The 21,047-nt window shown below is 38.0% G+C and overlaps 1 protein-coding gene across 5 annotated transcripts in view; it reads left to right on the top strand.

The window, feature by feature from the left end:
• ALG9 (ALG9 alpha-1,2-mannosyltransferase) overlaps window positions 1-21,047 on the top strand; it is a 96,779-nt gene that overhangs the window by 9,304 nt on the left and 66,428 nt on the right. For all 5 annotated transcript variants that reach the window (XM_068554240.1, XM_068554237.1, XM_068554238.1 and 2 more), the window contains 6 exons: window positions 3,101-3,189; window positions 5,157-5,292; window positions 9,138-9,225; window positions 9,409-9,514; window positions 16,576-16,698; window positions 19,414-19,568. In XM_068554240.1, coding sequence (XP_068410341.1) covers window positions 3,101-3,189; window positions 5,157-5,292; window positions 9,138-9,225; window positions 9,409-9,514; window positions 16,576-16,698; window positions 19,414-19,568 — 697 coding nt within the window. The remainder of the gene's footprint in view (window positions 1-3,100; window positions 3,190-5,156; window positions 5,293-9,137; window positions 9,226-9,408; window positions 9,515-16,575; window positions 16,699-19,413; window positions 19,569-21,047) is intronic.

The raw sequence follows: 21,047 nt of genomic DNA, 5'->3' as shown, positions 1-21,047 counted from the left end.
CTAATTATTAGAGAAATGCAAATCAGAACTACAGTGAGGTATCACCTCGCATTGGTCAAGATGGCTATCATCAAAAAGTCTACAAAAAATAAAGGCTGAGAGGGTGTGGAAAAAGGAAACCCTCCTACACTGTTGGTGGGAATGTTAATTGCTGCAGCCACTATGGAGAACAGTATGGAGGGTCCTTAAAAAACTAAAAATAGAATTGTCATATGATCAGCAATCCCACTCCTGGGCATATATTCACAGAAAACTGTAATTCGAAAAGATACATGCACCCCAGTGTTCATTGCAGCACTATTTACAACGGCCGAGACATGGAAGCAACCTAAATGTCCATTGATAGATCAATGGATCAAGAAAATGTGTGTGTGTGTATGTGTGTGTGTGTGTATGTGTGTGTGTGTATATATATACACACACACACACATACACACACACACATACACACACAAAATACAATACTACGCAGCCATAAAAAAGAATGAAATAATACCATTTGCAACATGGACGGATCTAGAGATTATCATACTGAGTGAGGTAGGTCAGAAAGAGAAGGACAAATACCATATGATATCACTTATATGTGGAATCTAAAATATGATACAAATGAACGTATTTACAAAACAGAAACTCACATAGAAAACAGACTCACACAGAAAACAGACTTACATAGAAAAGAAAGTTATGGTTACTAAAGTGGAAAGGGGGTGGGGGAGGGATAAATTAGGAGTTTGGGATTAGCAGATACAAACTAATATATATAAAATAAACAACAAGGTCCTACTGTATAGCACAGGGAAGTATATTCAATATCCTGTAATAAACTGTAATAGAAAAGAATATGAAAAAATATATATATATGTATATATACTTTGAATCACTTTGCTGTACGCCAGAAACTAACAACATTGTAAATCAACTATACTTCAATTAAAAAAACGAAAAAAGAATAGCTCTTGTCTAAAAACAAAGGCAAGTATTAGTGAGGATGTAGAGAAATTGGAACCCTTGCACACTGTTGGTGGGAATGCAAAATGGTACTGCCACTGTGGAAAACAGTATGAGGTTCCTCAGAAAATTAAAAATAGAGCTACCATATGATCCAGCAAACCCACTTCTGGGAATTTATATAAAAGAATTGAAATCAGGATCTCAAAGCAGTATTTGCACTACAATATTCGTTGCAGCATTATTCACAATAGCCAAGATTGGAAACAACCTAAATACCCAGTGAGAGGTGAATGGAGTGGGGGACGTGGTATACAATGGAGTATTATTCAGTCTTAAAAAAGAAGGAAATTCTGCAAATGTGACGACGTGGATGAACCTTGAGGAAATTGTGCTAAGGGAAATAACTGGTCACAGAAGAGCAAATATTGCATGATTCCACTTTCATGAGTTATCTAAAATAGTTGAACTCATGGAAGCAAGGGATAGAATTGTGGCTGCCCAGTTTGGGGGCAGGTGGAAACGGAAAGTTGCTAATCAATGAGTATAAAGTTTCACTTATGTGATGTGAATTAGCTGTGGAGATCTGCTGTACAACATTATGCCTATAGATAACAATACTGTATTTTACTTTTAAAAATCTGTAGAGAAGGTAGATCTTATATTAAGTGTTCTTACCACAATAAAATAAAAAGGATTAAAACGAAAAAAACAAATGAGACTACAAAAATGACCAGGCAGATTTGGAAAAGAACCAAACAGAACTTCTAGAAATGAAAATATAATAATTGATATTGAAAATTCAGTAGATCAAATAACTGATTAGACACTTCTAATAAGTAAACTAGAAGATTGATCTGAAGAAACTACTAAGAATGTAGTACAGAATGACAGAAAGGAAATACGAGAGGTTAAGAAATGTGTGTGGTAGAGTTGAAAGATCTGATATATATCTAATCAGATCTAGGAGAGATAGAATAGGGAGAGGCAGGATTCAGGGAAGTAACAGCTAATAAGATTTTTCCAGAATCAGAGGAGAAAATATGCTAATCCACAGATTCAGGAAGCCTAACATCCTGAGCTGGATAAATAAAAAGGAATTGGTAAGACTGTGTAAAACAAAGGACAAAGAAGATCTTACAAGTTGACAGAGGACTAATATAAAACCTACAAAGGAATGTCAGGCAGTTAGACCAACAAAAGCATTCTCGAAAGCCAGAAGACAAAAAATATGTTCAAAGTTCTGTGAGAAAATGACTGTCATCCTAAAATTATGTACTCAGCTAAACCACCTTTTAAGACCAAGAGTTAAATACTTTTCAGACAAAATATAAAGAAAGATCAAACAAAAGCCAGAATTTACCATTAAGAGATCCTCACTAAAGAACCTTCTAAAGGATGTATTTAGGAAGAAACAAAATTATTTCAGAAAGAAGCCCTGAGATGCAATAAGGAACCTGAGCAAGAAAATAGGTAACACATAGTTATGTCTGAACAGATATTGACTAAATGAAGCAATGATCACCTCTAATAATGTTTTATTTATAGGGTTGAAAAGGCCTGTAAGACAGAAGTAAAAGGAGGTATATAATTGCTTTAGAAACATTGACTTAGATAACCATTTATTAAAACTTTGGTGTATCTCCTAGTCTTTTTTTCTGATAACTGCCATCTATTGAGCAACTCTGTGCCTGGCACTCTTCTGCGCACTTTACCATGCATTGCCCTCACAGAAACCTTATGCAGTAAGTATTATCATTATCTTCATTTAACAGATGAGGAATCTGACAGATTATGTAACTAGATGAGGGTACCACTGCTAGTGAGTGGAAGGGCCAGGATTTTAACCTGTGCCCATCTGAGGCCTGTTATTTTTCCACTATGTCAGGCTGTTTTCCTACTGATATTAGACATAATCTAGCACAGAAAGTATACATTTCCTCTTAGGTAGAGAGCTTCTCTCCTGCTTAAGGAATAAGAATGTTTGGGTTTCTTATGCACATGGAATTGCTAACAGACCTGTTGAGACAGTTCTGTATTTGACTTTAGATCTTCAGTGTTCTCTGTGATGCAGACATGTTTTTGTCCTTTAATTTGAAATTTCCATCCCGAAGGTTTGCTATGCTGATAGTCTTTGCCTTTCCTCTAGGGCTGTGTGCAAGAAGTTTGGGCTGCATGTGAGTCGAATGATGCTAGCCTTCTTGGTTCTCAGCACTGGCATGTTTTGCTCATCATCAGGTAAGTAAAAGAGCAGGTGAGGGCATAAAAGGTTCACTGATATTTCACAGTTGCATCAAGCAGAAGAACTTGTCCAGATGTAGGTGATATTTGTATAACATGTCAGTAATTTACAGTCCTATTATCTACATGATCTTTATTGACCTTTACAGCCATCCTGTGGTTGTAAGGTCAGATAAATATTTATAAGTCAGATAAATATTTTCTCATTTTTGCAGGTAGGGACGCTGAAACTTAGAAAGGTGAAGTGACTTACCGAAAGTCAAAGAATTCATAAGTGGTAGAGCTGTTATTTTCATCAGGTTGCTTTCTATTACATTATTATATTTTTTATCACAGCAGGGCTGAGAAACAGAGTCATCCACTGCCTTTCTTTGCTGTTAGGGGAAGGACAATAATTTTGTTATTTTGCTCAAGGAAGCACTTTATGTCTAAAAACCCTGGTCTTGATGGTTCTATTTTATGCCAATTATTTGCAATGTATTCTATAAAAGTATAAACGTATACTATAAAATACAGTATTCTATAAAATTTTATAGAATAAAGTATTTTATAGAATAAAGTAGGCTTCTGGAAATTTAGAATAAAATTGTTAATGTAGAGTGGTGGCTTTCAAACTGGTGCTGCCATTGAACATTTGTGTTCTATGAGCTGAGCCAAAGTGGCCTGTTGCCAAAAGGTAGCCTGTTTCCAATTTTTCAGAAAAATTAAGTTACTAGATATAATCATCTCAATTTTAATTTTAATTTTTGCTTGTGTGTACCAGAATCTAGTATACACACTAAATATACACAAAAAATAGTATCTAGCACAAAAGTATATATTTACTTTTCACTGACTGTGTCAAAATCCATGTTCTGCAGAGATCTCAGGGCCTCACGCCTGAATAACTTTGAAAGCCACTGTCCTAAATGAGACTATGCTTTGCCCTCTGAGCTGGCAGAGACCTCAGATTCCTCTGCTCCCCTTGGAGCTAGAATCAACAGCTTTGGATGGCATCAGTATTATTTAGCATTTATCTGGGAAGGTTGTCCTTCACGTTTTTTTAGTTACTTTGCTACTCCTAAAATTGCTTCTTATGTGAGGGAGATACCTGAGAGTATTTTTAGTTTTATAATTTCAGCTGAGGATGTTAAGGCACAGATAAGTTAAAGGCATCCTTTGATATGAGCCTCTGAACCCTTTGCTGAGTTTCTCAAATCATACTGCCTGTTCATTGTGGTCCCTGTTGGAGTTGGTATTGATTTTTCTAGTGTTAGGTGAAGACTTAAACAGCAGGGAGAGGCAGATCTGCATTTTTTGTAGAGTTGTTAGAAACATTTTGCTGAAATGTGACTGTTGCAGAGACCCTGAAGGTGGTCAGTCCTCTGCTGTATGCAACAAGAAAGTTACGCTTGATGGAAATAATTAGGGGGACATCTAATGGCCAAACTATCTATGTCAGTGGATGAAGGATGCAAAGCAGTGGTGCCATCGAACATATTTGTTCCTTGAGAAGGCTTCTGAGAATTCCTATGGGGTACAGGTTGCTAATAGGACAGTCTCAGAAGACTATCAGAGGATAAACTTCTTCAGAAACAGATCGTTAGCAATGGCTCTAAATTTCTTGAAGCATACTTCCTGTCTGGAAATATAACCTGGAGGTACTTCTGGGGAACCTGGAATCCTGTAAGTTTTGGGCTTGGGGTACAGGCCAGGAGATAAGTGGCATGGTTGGCATTGTATAATTGGGTGATGTGTTGGTACATAAAAAACAGGAGAGAGAAAATAAGAAAATCATTGAACTTTGGTGTTTTTTTTTTTAAACAAGTATCACTTTACTCCTCATTTCTAATATAGCATTGCTTAAAGTATGTTCCTGGTTATTGACATATTGCAATGCAGCTATATTTTTAATAATTGATAACTCATGAATCTCAATCTCTTGTCCCTTTCCCCCTTGTTTTTTCATTTCTTTTGTCTTGCAGCATTCCTTCCTAGCAGCTTCTGTATGTACACTACATTGATAGCCATGACTGGCTGGTATATGGACAAAACTTCCTTTGCTGTGCTTGGAGTAGCAGCTGGGGCTATCTTAGGCTGGCCATTCAGTGCAGCTCTTGGGTAAGAAACTAACATGATTCATCTTCCATGTATCACTGGGTATATAGTCAATCCTAATGTTAGGTTATCTCCATATTCTTTGGGTAGGACCTAAAGTTATAGGAATTAATTATTCAAAGATTCTGGGAGGTGGAAGAATATTTCTCTTAGTACTTATTGTTACGATTAATTCTAATAAGAAAGTGACTGTTAAGCATCTGCTGTATCCTGGGCACAGCTAAACCCTTTATGAACTTTATTCCTAAACCTACTCTGCAAGACAAATACAATTATTAGTGCTTTTTTTTTTTTTTTGGTGGGTCTTCATTGCGGCATGTGGGCTTTCTCTAGTTGCAGCAAGCGGGGGCTACTCTTTGTTGTGGTGCGCAGGCTTCTCATTGCGGTGGCTTTCTTGTTGCAGAGCATGGGCTCTAGGTGCGTGGGCTGCAGTATATGTAGCATGCGGGCTCAGTAGTTGCGGTGCATGGGCTCTAGGGCATGCGGGCTTCAGTAGTTGCGGTGCATGGGCTCAGTAGTTGTGGTGCGTGGGCTCTAGGGCACGCGGGCTTCAGTAGTTGCAGTGCATGGGCTCAGTAGTTGCAGCGTGTGGGCTCTAGGGCACATGGGCTTCAGTAGTTGTGGTGCGTGGGTTCAGTAGTTGTGCCTCACGGGCTCTAGAGTGCAGGCTCAGTAGTTGTGGCTCACAGGCTTAGTTGCTCCGTGGCATATGAGATCTTCCCGGATCAGGGATGGAACCTGTGTCCCCTGCATTGGCAGGCAGATTCTTAACCACTGCGCCACCAGGGAAGTCTTTAATTATTAGTGCTTTATAAATGAGAAAGTGGACTTTGAGAGGTTTTGAGTAATTTGCCTTTAAGGTTATGTTTGCTTTTGGATGCAGGCCTTCTGACTCTTAACAGCTGATGTTTTTTCCACACTCTACCACCCTGTGCTGTGCATTTTCCCAGTCACCCAGGCTTGTTATCTGAGTTTCCTTTCAGTCCTTCTTCTTTCCTGCCTGCAGCATCTTTTTTTTTTTCCAAGTTCCATAGTATCTCTCATTCCTTTTGTACTTTTTGTTTTCACAACTTCTCTAGTTTGTGCTGCCTTAATTTCTTGCCTGTACCACTAGTTATTTAGAAAAATATGTTAGTTTGTGTTAAGGTTATTATCATAGTAGTATATCTTCATTATTTAAAAAAAGTACCAGATTGTATGAGGTAAAAAGAATTCTTAGTTCTTTTCTCCCCTAACCCAGTCTTCACAGTTAGTCATTGCTGACAGTTTTGTACATATCTTTCCAGAAATTATCCTTACATGAATAAATGCACACATACACATTTATACATACATACTTAAATTCTTAAAACAAACAGAATTATCCTATACATATGTATATCTTCTGTACATAGATTTATATCGTTCTTTGTATCAGTTGCGTAACATTCCATTATTATATGGCTGTCCATAATTTATTTAACCATTGCTTTATTGGTAGGCATTTGGTTTTCAGTTTTTTTGCTGTTATACCCAATGCTTCAGTGAACATTTTTGTTCACACTTGCGGAAATTTATCTATGGGATAGATTTTTAGAAGGGAGTTACTAAATCAGAATAGGCATTTAAAATTTTCTTAAGTGGATTTTAAAGGCTGGTTTCCCCACCTCCAATCTTATCTTCTTTTCTATTCTGCATATCATTCTCAAATTATTATATTTGTCAAGATTTTGTGTGAGAGCCTCTTCTCTACTTTCTGCTCTCTCTGTCATCTTGATGAGTCCCATATCTTTATATAGTCCAGTCATCTCTTAAGCTTCACTCATATATACCTAGCTGCCTATTGGATATCTCCATTTATATAGCTAAGCATTTACAAAACTGAACTCATTATCTTCCCTCCATATCCTTTACCTATGTGTCCTTTACCTATGTGTCTAGCCCAGTAAATGGTACCACCATCTGTGCTGAGCCAGGACCTGAAAATTATCTGTGACTGTTTTCTCTTTCTCATGTCTTATTAATTGCTTGTACGTCTTGAATATCTTTTGAATCTACTTTTCTTCACCTTGCTCTGTTCTTTTATGTAGGCTCATAAATGATCTTCCCATCTCTAGTCTTGACCCTTATAAATCTGCTCTCCACACTCAAACTAGAGTTATCTCCCTAAAATGCAAATATGATTTTATCACTCTGTTTTGTCTTTGTAATAGCTTCCCCATTGCTTTGTGTCGCAGAGTTGGCATTCTGTAGCCTGTGGGTCACACATCCAGCTGGCCTGTTTTGTACAGCCCAAGAACTAAGAAATTTTTACATTTTTAAAGGGCTGTTAAAAACAACACACACGAATATGCAACAGAGACCATAGGGGGCCTACAAAGCCTAAAATGTTTGCTATTGGATCCTTTAAGTAAAAAGTTTGCCAACCCCTGCTCTATGGGGTCCAAACTTGAATGTGACTCACAAAGCCTTGTTCTTCCCTCCTTTTTACTTCTCCATCCTCCTTTTGTCAGTTTCTCCATTCCTTTTACTCTCTACTGGATTTACATTGAACTTCATGAGTTCCCCAAATACCTCTGAGTTGGCGCATTTTGATGAGTCTGCCTTTAGAGAAATGATTTCAGGATCACAGTTAATCAGTCAGTTAGCAATGTACTATCATTTATTGACTTATCAAAGGAGAAATGCAGGTGCTGTGGAAATGTAACTAGTTGGGGAGAAAAAAATAAAAACACAGAATGTTAATGCAATATTTAGGTAATAGAATGTGGAATTTCAAACCTTAGAAGAGATGTTCACATGACATTGCCAAAGAGAGGATAGAGATGATAGTGCCATATAAACGTAAAGACTTTATGGAGGAGGCAGGAGCATAGCCTGTAATTGACATTGGGTAGATTCTGTGTAAGTAAATAGATTGGTGTGGGTTGGAATTCTTTGTGACCGGAGCACAGGTAAGGCCTCTGACTAGTGTCCTAGATTAGGAAGTCATGGATATGAAGGTGATTGTTCATGCAAGAGGAGTTGAAGCACCCGAGAAAATGAGTATAGAGAGAGAAAAGTAGAACCTTGCTTTTGGGAGCTAGGACCATGGTAGGGCACACGGTGAGGTAGGGAAAAAGAAGCCTAGAAAGGAGCACTAGGGAAACCCCCAGAAAGGAACATCTGAGCCAGGGAGTCTAAAGAGGAAGGAGCAGATGCTTTGTGTCAAGTGCAACAGAAAGACAAAGGGAGATGAAGCTTGTGGAAAGATACGGGGTTTGGCGGACAGGAGATTCCTGGTACCTTAGATCAGTCTTAATAGCTTGATGTTAGGCCTTAAGGAAGAAATAGTGAAGGCAACACACGTATGCTGTTGAGACTTGCTTGAGGAATTTAAGTGAAAGGAAGAAGAACAAATATTACATATTACATTTTGGAGAAATATTACATATTGGAAAGGGATATATCAGAATTGAAGTGAAAGTTGGTAATATTATTTTATTACTAAAATCTTAATAAATCGTGGAAGGGAGAAGTCAGTATTTATTTATTTGGCAGGGTGGGAGTAGGGCAATAGGGTACATTTACTTACAATTAATATATTTTAAACGTCCATTACACATAAATACGTGTAAAATGGAGCTCATTCCGAATACGAATATTTATATTTCTTGTGCAGTGTGGGATGCATCTCACTCTGATGAGTCCTGTGAAGAGATCACATTTTTTATTTTTTGAGAAGACATCCTTTCATGTACCAGCTTTCTTCCCTCACTGTAATTGCTAGAGACATTTTATTCTCAGTTCAGCATGAGGTATGTGTAAATCTGACCTGTTTCAGTTTCTGTTCTAAGTATATAACTCCCCACTTTCTGTTTCTCTGTTAGTTTACCTATTGCCTTTGATTTGCTGGTCATGAAGCACAGATGGAAGAGTTTCTTTCATTGGTCGCTGGTTGCCCTAATGATCTTTCTGGTGAGTTTTCTTTGTATCTTGTTTTGTTCTAAAGTTGTAATGAAAGCAACTTCTGATGTGGATGGAAAAGAGAACATTAGGAATTGATTCTGTTTTTCATTCTGAAGTTTATCCTATTAGCATTGTGAGAATGTTTCCAGAGCAAAACTCTACAATTGCTATATATTGTCTGCTCTATTTTAGGTGCCTGTGGTGGTCATTGACAGCTACTATTACGGGAAGTTGGTGATTGCACCACTCAACATTGTTTTGTATAATGTCTTTACTCCTCATGGACCTGATCTTTATGGTAAGGCCTTATGAAATTAGGGAAGAGTTAGGGGATAGCTTAATTTGCCTCAGCTTTGAAATTTTAATTCAGCTGCCACATTTTATCAAATATAGCCTTTCTTTGCTGGTAATGTTTTCTTATTTAAAAATAAATGACATTTGAACATAACACAGTGATGATATATAGCCACTAAATATTTTTCCTTGATTAATGTGATGTTCAGACCTGGCTTTCTTAGTCCTGCTGCCTCTTATTCTCAGTTTCAGAGCAGTGAGGACTGTTGGGTATGCCTTGGGTTTTGATGCTACTCGTTTAAAATTAAGTTACTTTTTCCTCTTCTCATTAGAAAATCAATATGATAACAAAAATAAGAAAATCATTCATAATCCCATCATCTCCAGATAGCTATTGTTAACACCTTGGAAAATATTCCTCCAGACATTTTCTATACATTTGGTATAACATTTAGAATTACTTTTTCTTTTTTTAATTTGTTTTACTTTAGTATTATGCATTGGGGGAGAAAGTTTAGAAAATCTGTAGACAAAGTGTAGCAAATGAGAGTGAGGTCAGCATGAGAGGGTGGATAGTTTGGCCAGTTTAGGATTAAGAGGGGAGAAAAGGGAATGCCTTTAGTCTGGGGTTGATTCTCCAATTTCCATCCATCTCCACCCCTCCCCTGATGGTTTTTTTTTTCCCAGCCAGCCCTTGAGCCTGTTTTGTTTTTTTTGTTCTTTGTTTTTTTGTCCCCTGAGGGCATTTGAGTTAGTGACCACTACAGAGGGATAAGCTAGAGATCTTTCTAATCAGATCAGCCAAGTCAGTAAACATTTTATGAGACAGTTTCTCTTTAAATAAGTATAGTTTCTTCTGCCTTAATCTTTTGAAGGTCTTAGAGCATTCTGTATATGTGACTGTCTTGGGCTCTGCTATGAAGCAGGTTAATATTATTTCTGTGTCTCTTATCAATTTAACCCACGCCCATCACTTTTCTGTGCCACTTTGCCAATAGAACCAACAGATTGACTGAGGAGAATTAAAGTAAGCATATGAATGAGATTTAATTGGGCCTCCTGGGATTTGGGGAATGTTGTCATTTTAGATGGCGAGTAATAGGTTAAAAATAAACAGTGTTTTGTTCAGTGAATTGAATCCACAAACTGCATAGTTAGAGAATAATTGCTAAGTGAAGGAATTTTAAAAGGCTCTTTTATGTGGCTCCAAAGATCGCTGAGACTATGAGAAAAGGCCCCAATTTTAAGCTTTTGCCTCTAGATGTCTCCCTTTATCTAGGGAGAGTTGCATGTTTTTAATTGCCCATTGTTCTAGTTTACTTGTAAAACTTCAGTTGATTCTACAGGACAATAGAAGGGGGACTGTCCTCCTAGATCCAGATTGCATATTAGAAATTGATTTACATGGAACCTATTGGAAACATAATATACATTATATATAGGTGAATAAATTGTGTTAATTTGAGTTTAATTTTGAAAAGTTGGCTTCTCCACCTTTTAAATGGGTTATTACATATTGGTATTCTGACTGTTTATTTATAAATAAAACTTTGTGTGAGAGTATATGAAAGTTTCATAATTTTTATAGTCCTCTAGATTGATGAGGATTTTACATCTAGAGATAAGCAGGTTGGTAGGGAGAATAGGAAAGAAAGAATAAATTCTGACCTAAGTTTATGTTTCTAGTTTAACAGTGGGTAGGTTTTGGGATCCAGGAGCAGTGGCCAGTCTTTCCCTGGATGTTGGCATCTGCTGTTCATTTCAGCCAGTGTTTTATGGGGAAGAGTCCTTGGGTCTCTGTTCTGCCAACTTTAGTGAACCTGGGTTAGCTTCAGTTCAGATTTTGCTATTTTGGATGTGCAGGAACTGATCACTTTCCTAGTGATAGAAAAAGCTTTGTTGGGACAGAGGGAATTGTCGTACTGGGTATCAACAGGACTGAGTGCGGGGCTGTAGTCAGCCAGACTTTAGGGGGTTGTTCCTTGATGGTAGAATTTTTGTGCTTTTCCCTCATCTTTGACAAATTTTCAGGGGTGTCTGATTTCCATGTTAACTCCATTTTGCTTTAGCAGACTTACAGAGAATGTTTCTTCCATTTTAGGAGTAGGTAGTCTTTGTGTATTCTAGGTCTTCAATAAAGATTTCTCATGAATGAATGAATGAACAAATTCTGGAGTACCCATCAGATTACATAAATGCCCTGATCACTATTATGTCCTAGAACTATTTTGTCTAGACCTGTTGTGGTTTGCTAGGTTGGGATTATCTTGATACAAATTAAGAATAGAGGTAAAAGTAGTACTTTACCATTGTCAGCTAATTTTATTGTAATTGTTGAGTCCATTCAGTAAATATCAAAGACTTATATGCTGTACAGTTGTCAGACAGCCTGTTTTTTGTCATGGAAACTCTTTCACTTGTTTGGCACTTTTTGGCATTATTTTGACTATTTGCTAAGAGTCTCCTACTTAAAGTGCTTTGTTAGCTATGGTAGGCACATAGTTTTTTATCTGAAAATTTAAAATGCATTGTGCTGATAGTTTTTGCATACATCTAGTGTTGTTTCTTACATATAAGAACATAATAAGCCTATAAATACTTCTTGAATGAATGGATAAATGACTTCAGCTAAAGAAACATTGAATCAATTGCTTTTGAGCATTTATCATGTGTCCTCATAGAATTTACTGTCTAATAAGGCTGCAGACACATGAATAGATAATTACAGTCCAATCTGTTATGTGCTACAGTGGAAAGACAGGGAATCAAAGGAGCAAGTTCATCTGGTAGTATCAGGAAAGACTTCTTAGAGGTAGTGATCTTTGAGCTGAGCCTGGAAGGAAGAGAAGGAGTTTGCCAGGTAGGCACCATGCGGGTACATTGTAGAAAAATAGAATTTCAAGTGTAGGGACTGCTGAGACAAAAAGATTGAATATTGAGTTCCTTTTTAAAAACTTAAAGTAGTTTTACAGCATTAGCTGAATTTTAGGTAGGAACTACACAGGCATGAGCAAGATAATTTCAATCTCTCCATTGTGATTGTAATAATGGTCCCCAACTTATGATGGTTCAACTTAGGATTTTTTTTTTTTTGACTTTATGATGGTGCGAAAGCAATACACGTTCAGTAGAAACCATACTTCGAATTTTGAACTTGGATCTTTTTCCAGTAGGCGGTATGATATCTCTCGTGATGCTGGACAGTGGCAGCAAGCCATACCTCCCAGTCAGCCACTCCATCATGAGGGTAAACAATGGAAACTCTTACAGCCATTCTTTACCGGCAACCATTCTGTTTTCACTTTCAGTACAGTAGTCCATGAATTACATGAGACAGTCAACACTGTGTTATTAAATAGGCTTGGTGTTAGGTGATTTTGCCCAACTGTAGGCTAATGTAAGAGTTCTGAGCATGTTTGAGGTAGGCTAGGCTAAGCTATGATGTTCGGTAGGTTAGGTGTATTAAATGCATTTATGACTTACGATATTTTCAGTTTATGATGGGTTTATCAGGACTTAACTCCATCATAAGTCGAGGACGATCTGTAAATATTTATTCTCTCTGTTGTTTCTGGTTTTCAAAGGGACCTTTCTATACTTTCTTGGCCAGATAACATATATTAATGACACATTCCAGACCTGGGCTGACTCTTGACTTTTGAAGCCAGGGGAAAGAAATAGTTTTCACAGCTATTACTTGGACGAGGTAAAGAATACTTGGCATTTAGGAAATTTAGAGTAGTGTAGACATAAAGTTGCAAAGTTGTAGGGAAAACATCTCTATAGGGTCAGAGATCAAGAGGTGAAATTTAGTGTTGCAAAAAGGAAAGTGACTGGTCTTCGCACTGATTTTGCCTCTTTCCCTTGTAACATTTCACGTTCTCAGATGTTGAGGTTAAGTATTTTTGTGTGTGAGTGAAGAGCAGTGCTGCTATCTGATGAGGAGGACACAGGCCCGGGGAAAGTGTGGGAGGACAGGTGTAAGAAACGCTCTCCCCTCAAAAAGAACAGTGGGTCTGCTCAAGGATGCCACTCGGTAGCCTAGGATGTGGTCTCTGCCTGTTTGTGTGTTTTATCAAATCTGTCAGATCACACACAGGACAGGAGATTTCAGAAGGTAGGGGCTGGTGTCCTCTATCAAAAGGCCCACAGTTTTCCACTCCGGCGGCAGGGGCAGAGGGTGAAGCCCCAGAGGAGTCTTCTGGGGAGTGCTCAGGGTCACCTGCCAGCCACAGCTGTTCCAGAGCCTTTCCTCTTTTGTTAATCATTTCTGTTGAACCTTGGTGGCTTTTTCTTCTTGGTGGTGCAAATTTGACATTTATAAGGATGATTTACTATAATTTAGTTCCTAGAGTTCTATAAAATTGTAGGCCTATAAAATAGTTCCCCTTCATTCAATCTGTGGAACAATAAACATTATCCCCTCTTCTTTTAGCCTCTTGCAAAGCTCCCTTTAGCTCGTTTGAATGAAAGGAATTGAGGCACTTTCCATAAAGAGGGAGATAGGTGAGTCACTCCCTGCAAAGACCCTGCTTCCAGCTTCCTTTCACCTTTCATTTTGCACCAGTTAAATGCTTAGCTTGTCATTCTGACACACTTTTTTCTACATAGTTCAGCTTTGATATTTTCTGAGAGCAGCGCTGAATATCTCCCTAGAAAGAGATAAAAGTTTTTACTCTTTGAAGGCAGATGCCTCATCAAGTAGGGGAGGACACTGGCTAACAGAATTCACTATTTTTGTCCCCTTTTGCTCTTATTTTTAAGACTGTTGTCAACTTGAACCTTCCCAAATCTTGACTTATCCCCCGATTTTTACACCATCCTTCAGGGAAGTAACAGTCTTACGAAATGTTCACGGCCTAGCTGTGAACTTGATCTATGAGCTCCTAACACATAAAAATAATTGAGTTTACCAACTTAATGCTTTTGGTTCCACATCTCAGAGTACAGCGTACCTTGGTAAAAAGATACCCCTAACAGGAGGGCATAGTAAGTTGTGGTAAAGACAAAAAGACTAAAGAGCTTTCCTGAAAAAACATATATTTACAAAGATCAAAGAGAAAGAGGCTTTTTTCTTTTGATGTTTAGCATCTGTAATAGATGATGTGGAAGGTGATCTCCTTTCCTCTAGTCACTCTGGTTTTTCTTCTCAGGGTCAGATTTCCAGAATTTTGTAAAGAAAAAGGTGGGTCAAGGTTGATAGCATTGCCACCACACTGGCAGTCAGGAGAGGATTGTGCAAAAACTTAGTTCTCTGGAAACTGGATGTCTAAAGAACTCAATTTAGGAAATGTGTTGTTAAATAGTAATTAAAATCCAGAGAAGACTTGTATTTCTGTTTTGAAAATAAAACCATCCATTAGTTTTCTATAACCCAAAAGGTTATTTGTAGAGAATACAAGATATAAATGTCTCTAATGAGCTTGGCCTGGGACAAAATCTCTGTTCCTGAACAGTCCCTATCATTGTATTTAGACAGGAAGGAGAGAGCTTTCCCAAAAGGTGACCCACGATTGAATTTGAGTCCTTCCTTAGGGTCCCCCTCTTCCTCTTCCTCCTCCCTTAGATGTTTCTAGCATTAAGGGTTTGGTTTCTAATCTTATTTTGCTGTGCAAGCTGCAAAAACGTCAGGCTTTTCTGCCTATTTCTCTGCCTTCTGATTACCCTTTTAAGCAATGCTGATTGCAGGAAATTGCTGTGGTGCAACGCGGGTGTCACAACACACAGTGATTAAAACCCGCATGTGTCATTCACTGCCTGATTGAAGTAATCACATGGAGGGGAAGAGCAGATGAAAAACCTGCTAAATGTGCAGAGGGGGGCTTTTTCTCATCATTTGAGTTTAAGGATTTTGAGTTAAAGCATCAAAACTTGTGTGAGTAAGGCTTGTGTTTTCAGTCATTTTGTTTCATTCTGAATCCCCAAAACTTATGAGCAGGGTCTGGGTCTCTGAACATGGTTTTCCTAAGGAAAACAAGTTGTTAACTTTTTACGGAACACAGGTCCCCTGTATACACACTATCAAATAGTGGTTGAGTGTATCAAGGGGAAGGATGCTAGAATGTAACTAGGAGAAACAGGTGGGAAGGAAATGGGAAAGGCCCTAATAACTCAGCCCTGCAAGACTGCAACCCACCCCGCCCGCCCTCCCCCAACCCCTGTGCCCCTACTTCACGTGCCAATTCAAAGTCCAGGTTGTCACCTGGGCTTCTGACTGACCAGCTGTAGATTAGTAGTCCCAGCAGCCCCCCTCCTCAGGTTCAATCAATTTGCCAGAGTGGCTCCCAGAACTCAGAGAAACATTTACTTGTGTTTACCAGTTTATCATAAAGGATACAAGCCAGGTGGAAGACATGCGTAGGGCAGGGTGTGCGGGAAGATAATGTGGCACTGCCGTGCTCTCTGGGTGTGCCACAGCCCCGGGTGCTCCTCTGCCTGTTCACCAACCCAGAAGCTCTCTGAACACTGACTGTCCTTTTGGATTTTCATGGAGGCCTCATTACATAAGTACCATTGCTTGAATCATTGGCCACTGTTGATGAAACCCTATTGCCAGCCCCTCTCCCCTCCCCAGAGAAGGGGACGACAGGACTGAAAGTTCCAACCCTCCTGTCACTCGATTGGTTCCCCTAGCAACTAGTCCTCATCCTTAGGTTACCTGGGGGCTTTCCTGAAGTTCCCTCATTAACAGAACAAAAGACACCTTTATTACTCTCACCACTTCGGAAATTACCAGGGTAATTTTAGGAGCTTTGTACTAGGAATGGGGGTGAAGACCAAATAAATACTTCTTATTATAAATCATAGTGTCACCACTAAGCTATTTATGTTATTTGGTGGTTGTGGAAAGTATTAGTTCCGTTTGGGCTAGATATAGTGGTCATGATAGAAAATACAGCTAAATATTTGAAACCTGATTTCTAAGAGGGGGGCGGCTTGTGGACTCTCATACACATGAGGCACTGGATCATCAACGTTACTTGAACAAAGAACAGTATGAGTCAAGCGCTGTAATAGGTACTGGAGGCATCCACTAATGATTTCTTGTCTCGTTGTCTCCCTCAGGTATAGAGCCGTGGTATTTCTATTTAATTAATGGATTTCTGAATTTTAATGTAGTCTTTGCTTTGGCTCTCTTGGTTTTACCACTGACTTCTCTTATGGAATACCTACTGCAGAGATTTCATGGTGAGTGGCATAACGGATGATAGACTTGGTGGGGGGGGGGAGGGAAGAGAAGTAACAATGGGTACCAAGAAGTGAAAAAGAATCTACTTACTTTATTCTCCATTTTCTTCCTATGGAAATGGTTGGTTTATTGCATTTTCCATTTGTGTTCGTAGATTATTTAACTTATGTTGTTAACCTATGTGAAAGTTTGGTTAATAATTGCAAGTGAGGAAGTCTGTATGATTTACAGAACCACCTGGGGAGGCAAAAACATTTATAAAATCTTGGGAGATAAGCCTATATGAGTCTTCTGTTTTTTAAAGAACTGTGTGTTGGCATGCAAGATTGCTTAAGATAATCAATGCTAGAGGCAAACATTCTCTGGGAAATTCAACCAAAATTTTGAAAACTAAACCATATAGAGCTTCCCCCAAATTTGATGCTTGTTCTGATTCTGTGTTGCACAGCCAGTGTTTTCTCAGGTTGTCATGGCCCTGGATATGTAGTGCCCATAGTTTCTTTTATGGAAGACAGATCTGAGCAGAAATGCATCTGAGCTTTGGAAGGAGGTTTAACTTCAGACTTTTTAGTCTGATTTGGATGCCATATGATCCCTCAGTACCATTCCCCATTCTGCTTTTCTACTATTAATGGTTTATAAAGACTTCACTGTGTTCAAAGAATATGAAAGCGGCCTTCAGAGTCACTTCTGTTTTGTTTTAGGACTTTCGTTGTAACATAACCATGATGCCATTATCCTAACAAAATTAACAGTAATTTCTTAATATCATCTAATACCCAGGTAATATTTAGATTCCTACATTGCCTGAAAAATAGCTTTTTATAGTTTTTTATAGTTCTTTATAGTTTGTTTGTTTAAAGCAGGATCTGAACAAGAGTCATATAGTGAATTTGGTGTTATGTTTCATAAGCTTTTTTAGAGGTTCCCCCTCTCACCTTTTTCCTCCTGAAGATTTCTAAAGAAACCAGGTCATTCATCTTGCATAGTGTCCCACACTTGGATTCAGCTGTTTGTCCCCTCGAGGTATTAATGTATTCCTCCATTCCTTGTATTTCTTAAGGATCATTTTTTCTTTTTTTTTGGAAAGTAACTTTTTCTCTGACTATGGAAATAATTTATGCTTGTGGAAAGTTTGGAAATGCTTGTGATGTAAGTATAAAAACAGTAAAAATAAAATAAAAATAGTATATTAAGCTGTTCTCTAAAGTATGAATCCAATTTTGGTTTAAAAGTGTGTAATGTATCCACATGTCCACCTAGTAACTAGTCCCCACCCTTAGGTTACCTAGGGGCTTTCCTTTATACTTTTTAAAATACTTTTTTAGTACTTTTCTTCTGTTTTTTTCTTTATATTTTTTGTGTACTTTATAATGGAAACAATACTTTTTCAAAGGAAGAAACATTAAGAAATAAAAATAATAAAAGAAAAAACGTAGAAAAATATAAAGAGGCAGGAAAGGAATTACCCATTATCTCATCATGTAGTACAACTGTGGTTATAATTTTGTACATTTTATAGAGGACATTTCAAAATTTTAGGCCATATTTTTAAAATGTATTCGTTAGCTTTTAAGATACAGAAGAGGAAAAGATTGTTTACTTGTAGAAGGTAGATTTTTTTTCTTATGATGAAGAAAATTCCAACCTAAAGTACATCCTGGAAAGGTATAAGTCCTAAATTATAGCCTAAAATCTCATGATAAAATCGTAGAGTGAAAAGTTTAAAAGATAAGCTTGTTATTACAGTTCAAGAATTTTTATTCCTAAAGAGTTTCTGCAAAAGCACGGATAACTACGGAGCACAGTTAAACATTGCTAAGTTGGGCTTTGATGACAACCCTGATCTTTTCATCTGAATTTGCTCAGTGTAGACATAATGGACACCAGGGGGCGCTGTCTATCTACCCTTGGCCAGTGATTCCTGCGCACTGCTTGTTGTCACTAGTATAAGCCCAGTAGGGGATGCCTTCGCTGTGGGTTGCAGGTTTATCACTCAGTGTTCATGTACCTAACCACAGGAACCTTCCAGTAGGTGCTTAGGTCTTGGTTTTCATTAAATTCCTTTATAATTCTTTCACATGCTTTTAAGTACATCTTGGCTTTAATTTTGCGATACAGAGTGGATGGGTACTGCAGAACAGGAGAGAAAACTTGATCAGTAAACTTCCTTTAAGAGTGTTTTTATATTTGCTTTGAAACAAACTCTGTCATTTGTAACTTGATGAAAACCAGTGATGGGTTTGAGAATCCTACTTTTTTCCTTTTCTTTGATCTATAGCTATTTGGTGTATAAGTAAGATTAATGCAGTAAACAGAACATAGGAATTAAAATCCAAGAAATGAATTTATGTTATGCTTTTGGTTAATCTCAGGAACCTTTAGTCTTAGTGGCAGGACTCATTAGAAAGACAAATCTGTTTTTTCTTCATCCAGTGTAGAAATTATTAAGCTCTATTACCCATTCACCTGTTCTAGCTAAATCCAGTATTGTGCCTCCCTTTAAATGTTGGACCTCTTGGGAGAGCTAAGGACTATATACCTCTTCCTACTTGACTCCTTTATTATATCAGAGAAAGTGTGAATACAAGAACTGAAACATTTTATTGGGTGCCCTAGGGTATATATCCCAGTTTGAGATCAAGAGAACATTGAAACTAAACATGCTGTTTTGTTCTAATATGGTGAAAGGTGGATATTTTTCTGTCTTACAGTTCAGAATTTAGGCCACCCATATTGGCTTACCTTGGCTCCAATGTATATTTGGTTTATAATTTTCTTCATCCAGCCTCACAAAGAGGAGAGATTTCTTTTCCCTGTATATCCACTTGTATGTCTCTGTGGTGCTGTGGCCCTTTCTGCACTTCAGGTGAGTTTCAAGGAAATGTATATCTGCTTCATTCTGTTTCACTTTAAATCATTCATAAAGCTTATAGGCAAATTACAGAATGCTTCCACCTAATATATTTTATCTGTACATTAAACCTGATACAGATCATATTATAAAGCTTTATGTATTGATTGCTTAAATGTTGCTTTGACTCTTATTTGCTGATTACATATTTGCAGTGTTAACTTGTGTGTTAGTTTGTCTCTGTTGCCAATAAGAATCCAATTGCTATGAAAGGAATTTTTTTAAGTCACTGAATGGGCCTAGCACAGAACGGTGGAACCACAGCAGAGCTAATGGAAGGTCTACTCTTCCACTACAAGACCTGAATGAAACTGGCTCAAGTGTTTGGGATTACAGCAGGCAGTTAGCAATGTGGGACACTTTGTAATCCTGGCTTGAAACCTGTCCAGGTCAATTCCCTGTCACAACTCATCTTGAATATCTCTGTATTTATGGCTTCAGAAGCGCCAGACTCTTTTTTTTTTTTTAACCTCTGCTACCATTTGCAGTTAGCAGAAAAAGAATAATTAGGGTGATAGGTTTTTTTCTTAACAGATTTATGTTAAGATATAATTCACAAACCATAGAATTTACCCATTTAAAGTGTATGATACAGTGTTTTTTAGGCTATTCACAGATCTATGTAAGCATCACTGCAATCAATTTTAGAACATTTTCATCACCTCAAAAACCCTGTACCCTTTAGCTGTTGTAACCCCCCTCCCATATCTCCTCAGCCATAAGCAACAGCTAATCTACTTTGTATCTCTATAGATTTGCCTATTCTGGACATTTCATATAAATGAAATCATAAAATATGTGGTCTTTTGTGACTGACTTCTTTCATTTAGCAGAATGTTTTTATTTTTATTTTTTTAAATAAATTTATTTATTTTATTTATTTATTTTTGGCTGTGTTGGGTCTTCGTTGCTCTGCGTGGGCTTTCTCTAGCTGTGGCGAGCGGGGGCTACTCTTCGTTGCGGTGCGTGGGCTTCTCATTGCGGTGGCTTCTCTTGTTGCAGAGGACCAGCTCTAGGTGTGTGGGCTTCAGTAGTTGTGGCACGTGGGCTCAGTAGTTGCAGCAGGCGAGCTCTAGAGTGCAGGCTCAGTAGTTGTGGTGCACCGGCTTAGTTGCTCTGCGGCATGTGGGATCTTCCTGGACCAGGGCTCGAATCCATGTCCCCTGCATTGGCAGGCAGGTTCTTAACCACTGTGCCACCGGGAAGTCCTAGCATAATGTTTTTAAAGCTCGTGCACGTTAGGATGATAGTTTTAAAAAATAATTTTAATTATAAATGTAACTGAACTTTATTGCAGATAATTTTTCTTTTACCACTTTCTAAATCAGTCCTACTACCCTAACAAAATCTCCTTCCAGCATTTTTGCCGATCGTATAACAATCTGTTATGGTTGTAATCTAAGGTTCGTGTAACTTTACATGCCTCTTAATATA

Source organism: Eschrichtius robustus, chromosome 11 (assembly GCF_028021215.1).
Source record: "Eschrichtius robustus isolate mEscRob2 chromosome 11, mEscRob2.pri, whole genome shotgun sequence".
NCBI classification, from domain to species: Eukaryota; Metazoa; Chordata; class Mammalia; order Artiodactyla; family Eschrichtiidae; genus Eschrichtius; species Eschrichtius robustus.
The sequence above is the reverse complement of the archived record's forward strand: the minus strand, read 5'-3'. Positions and strand labels throughout refer to the sequence as shown.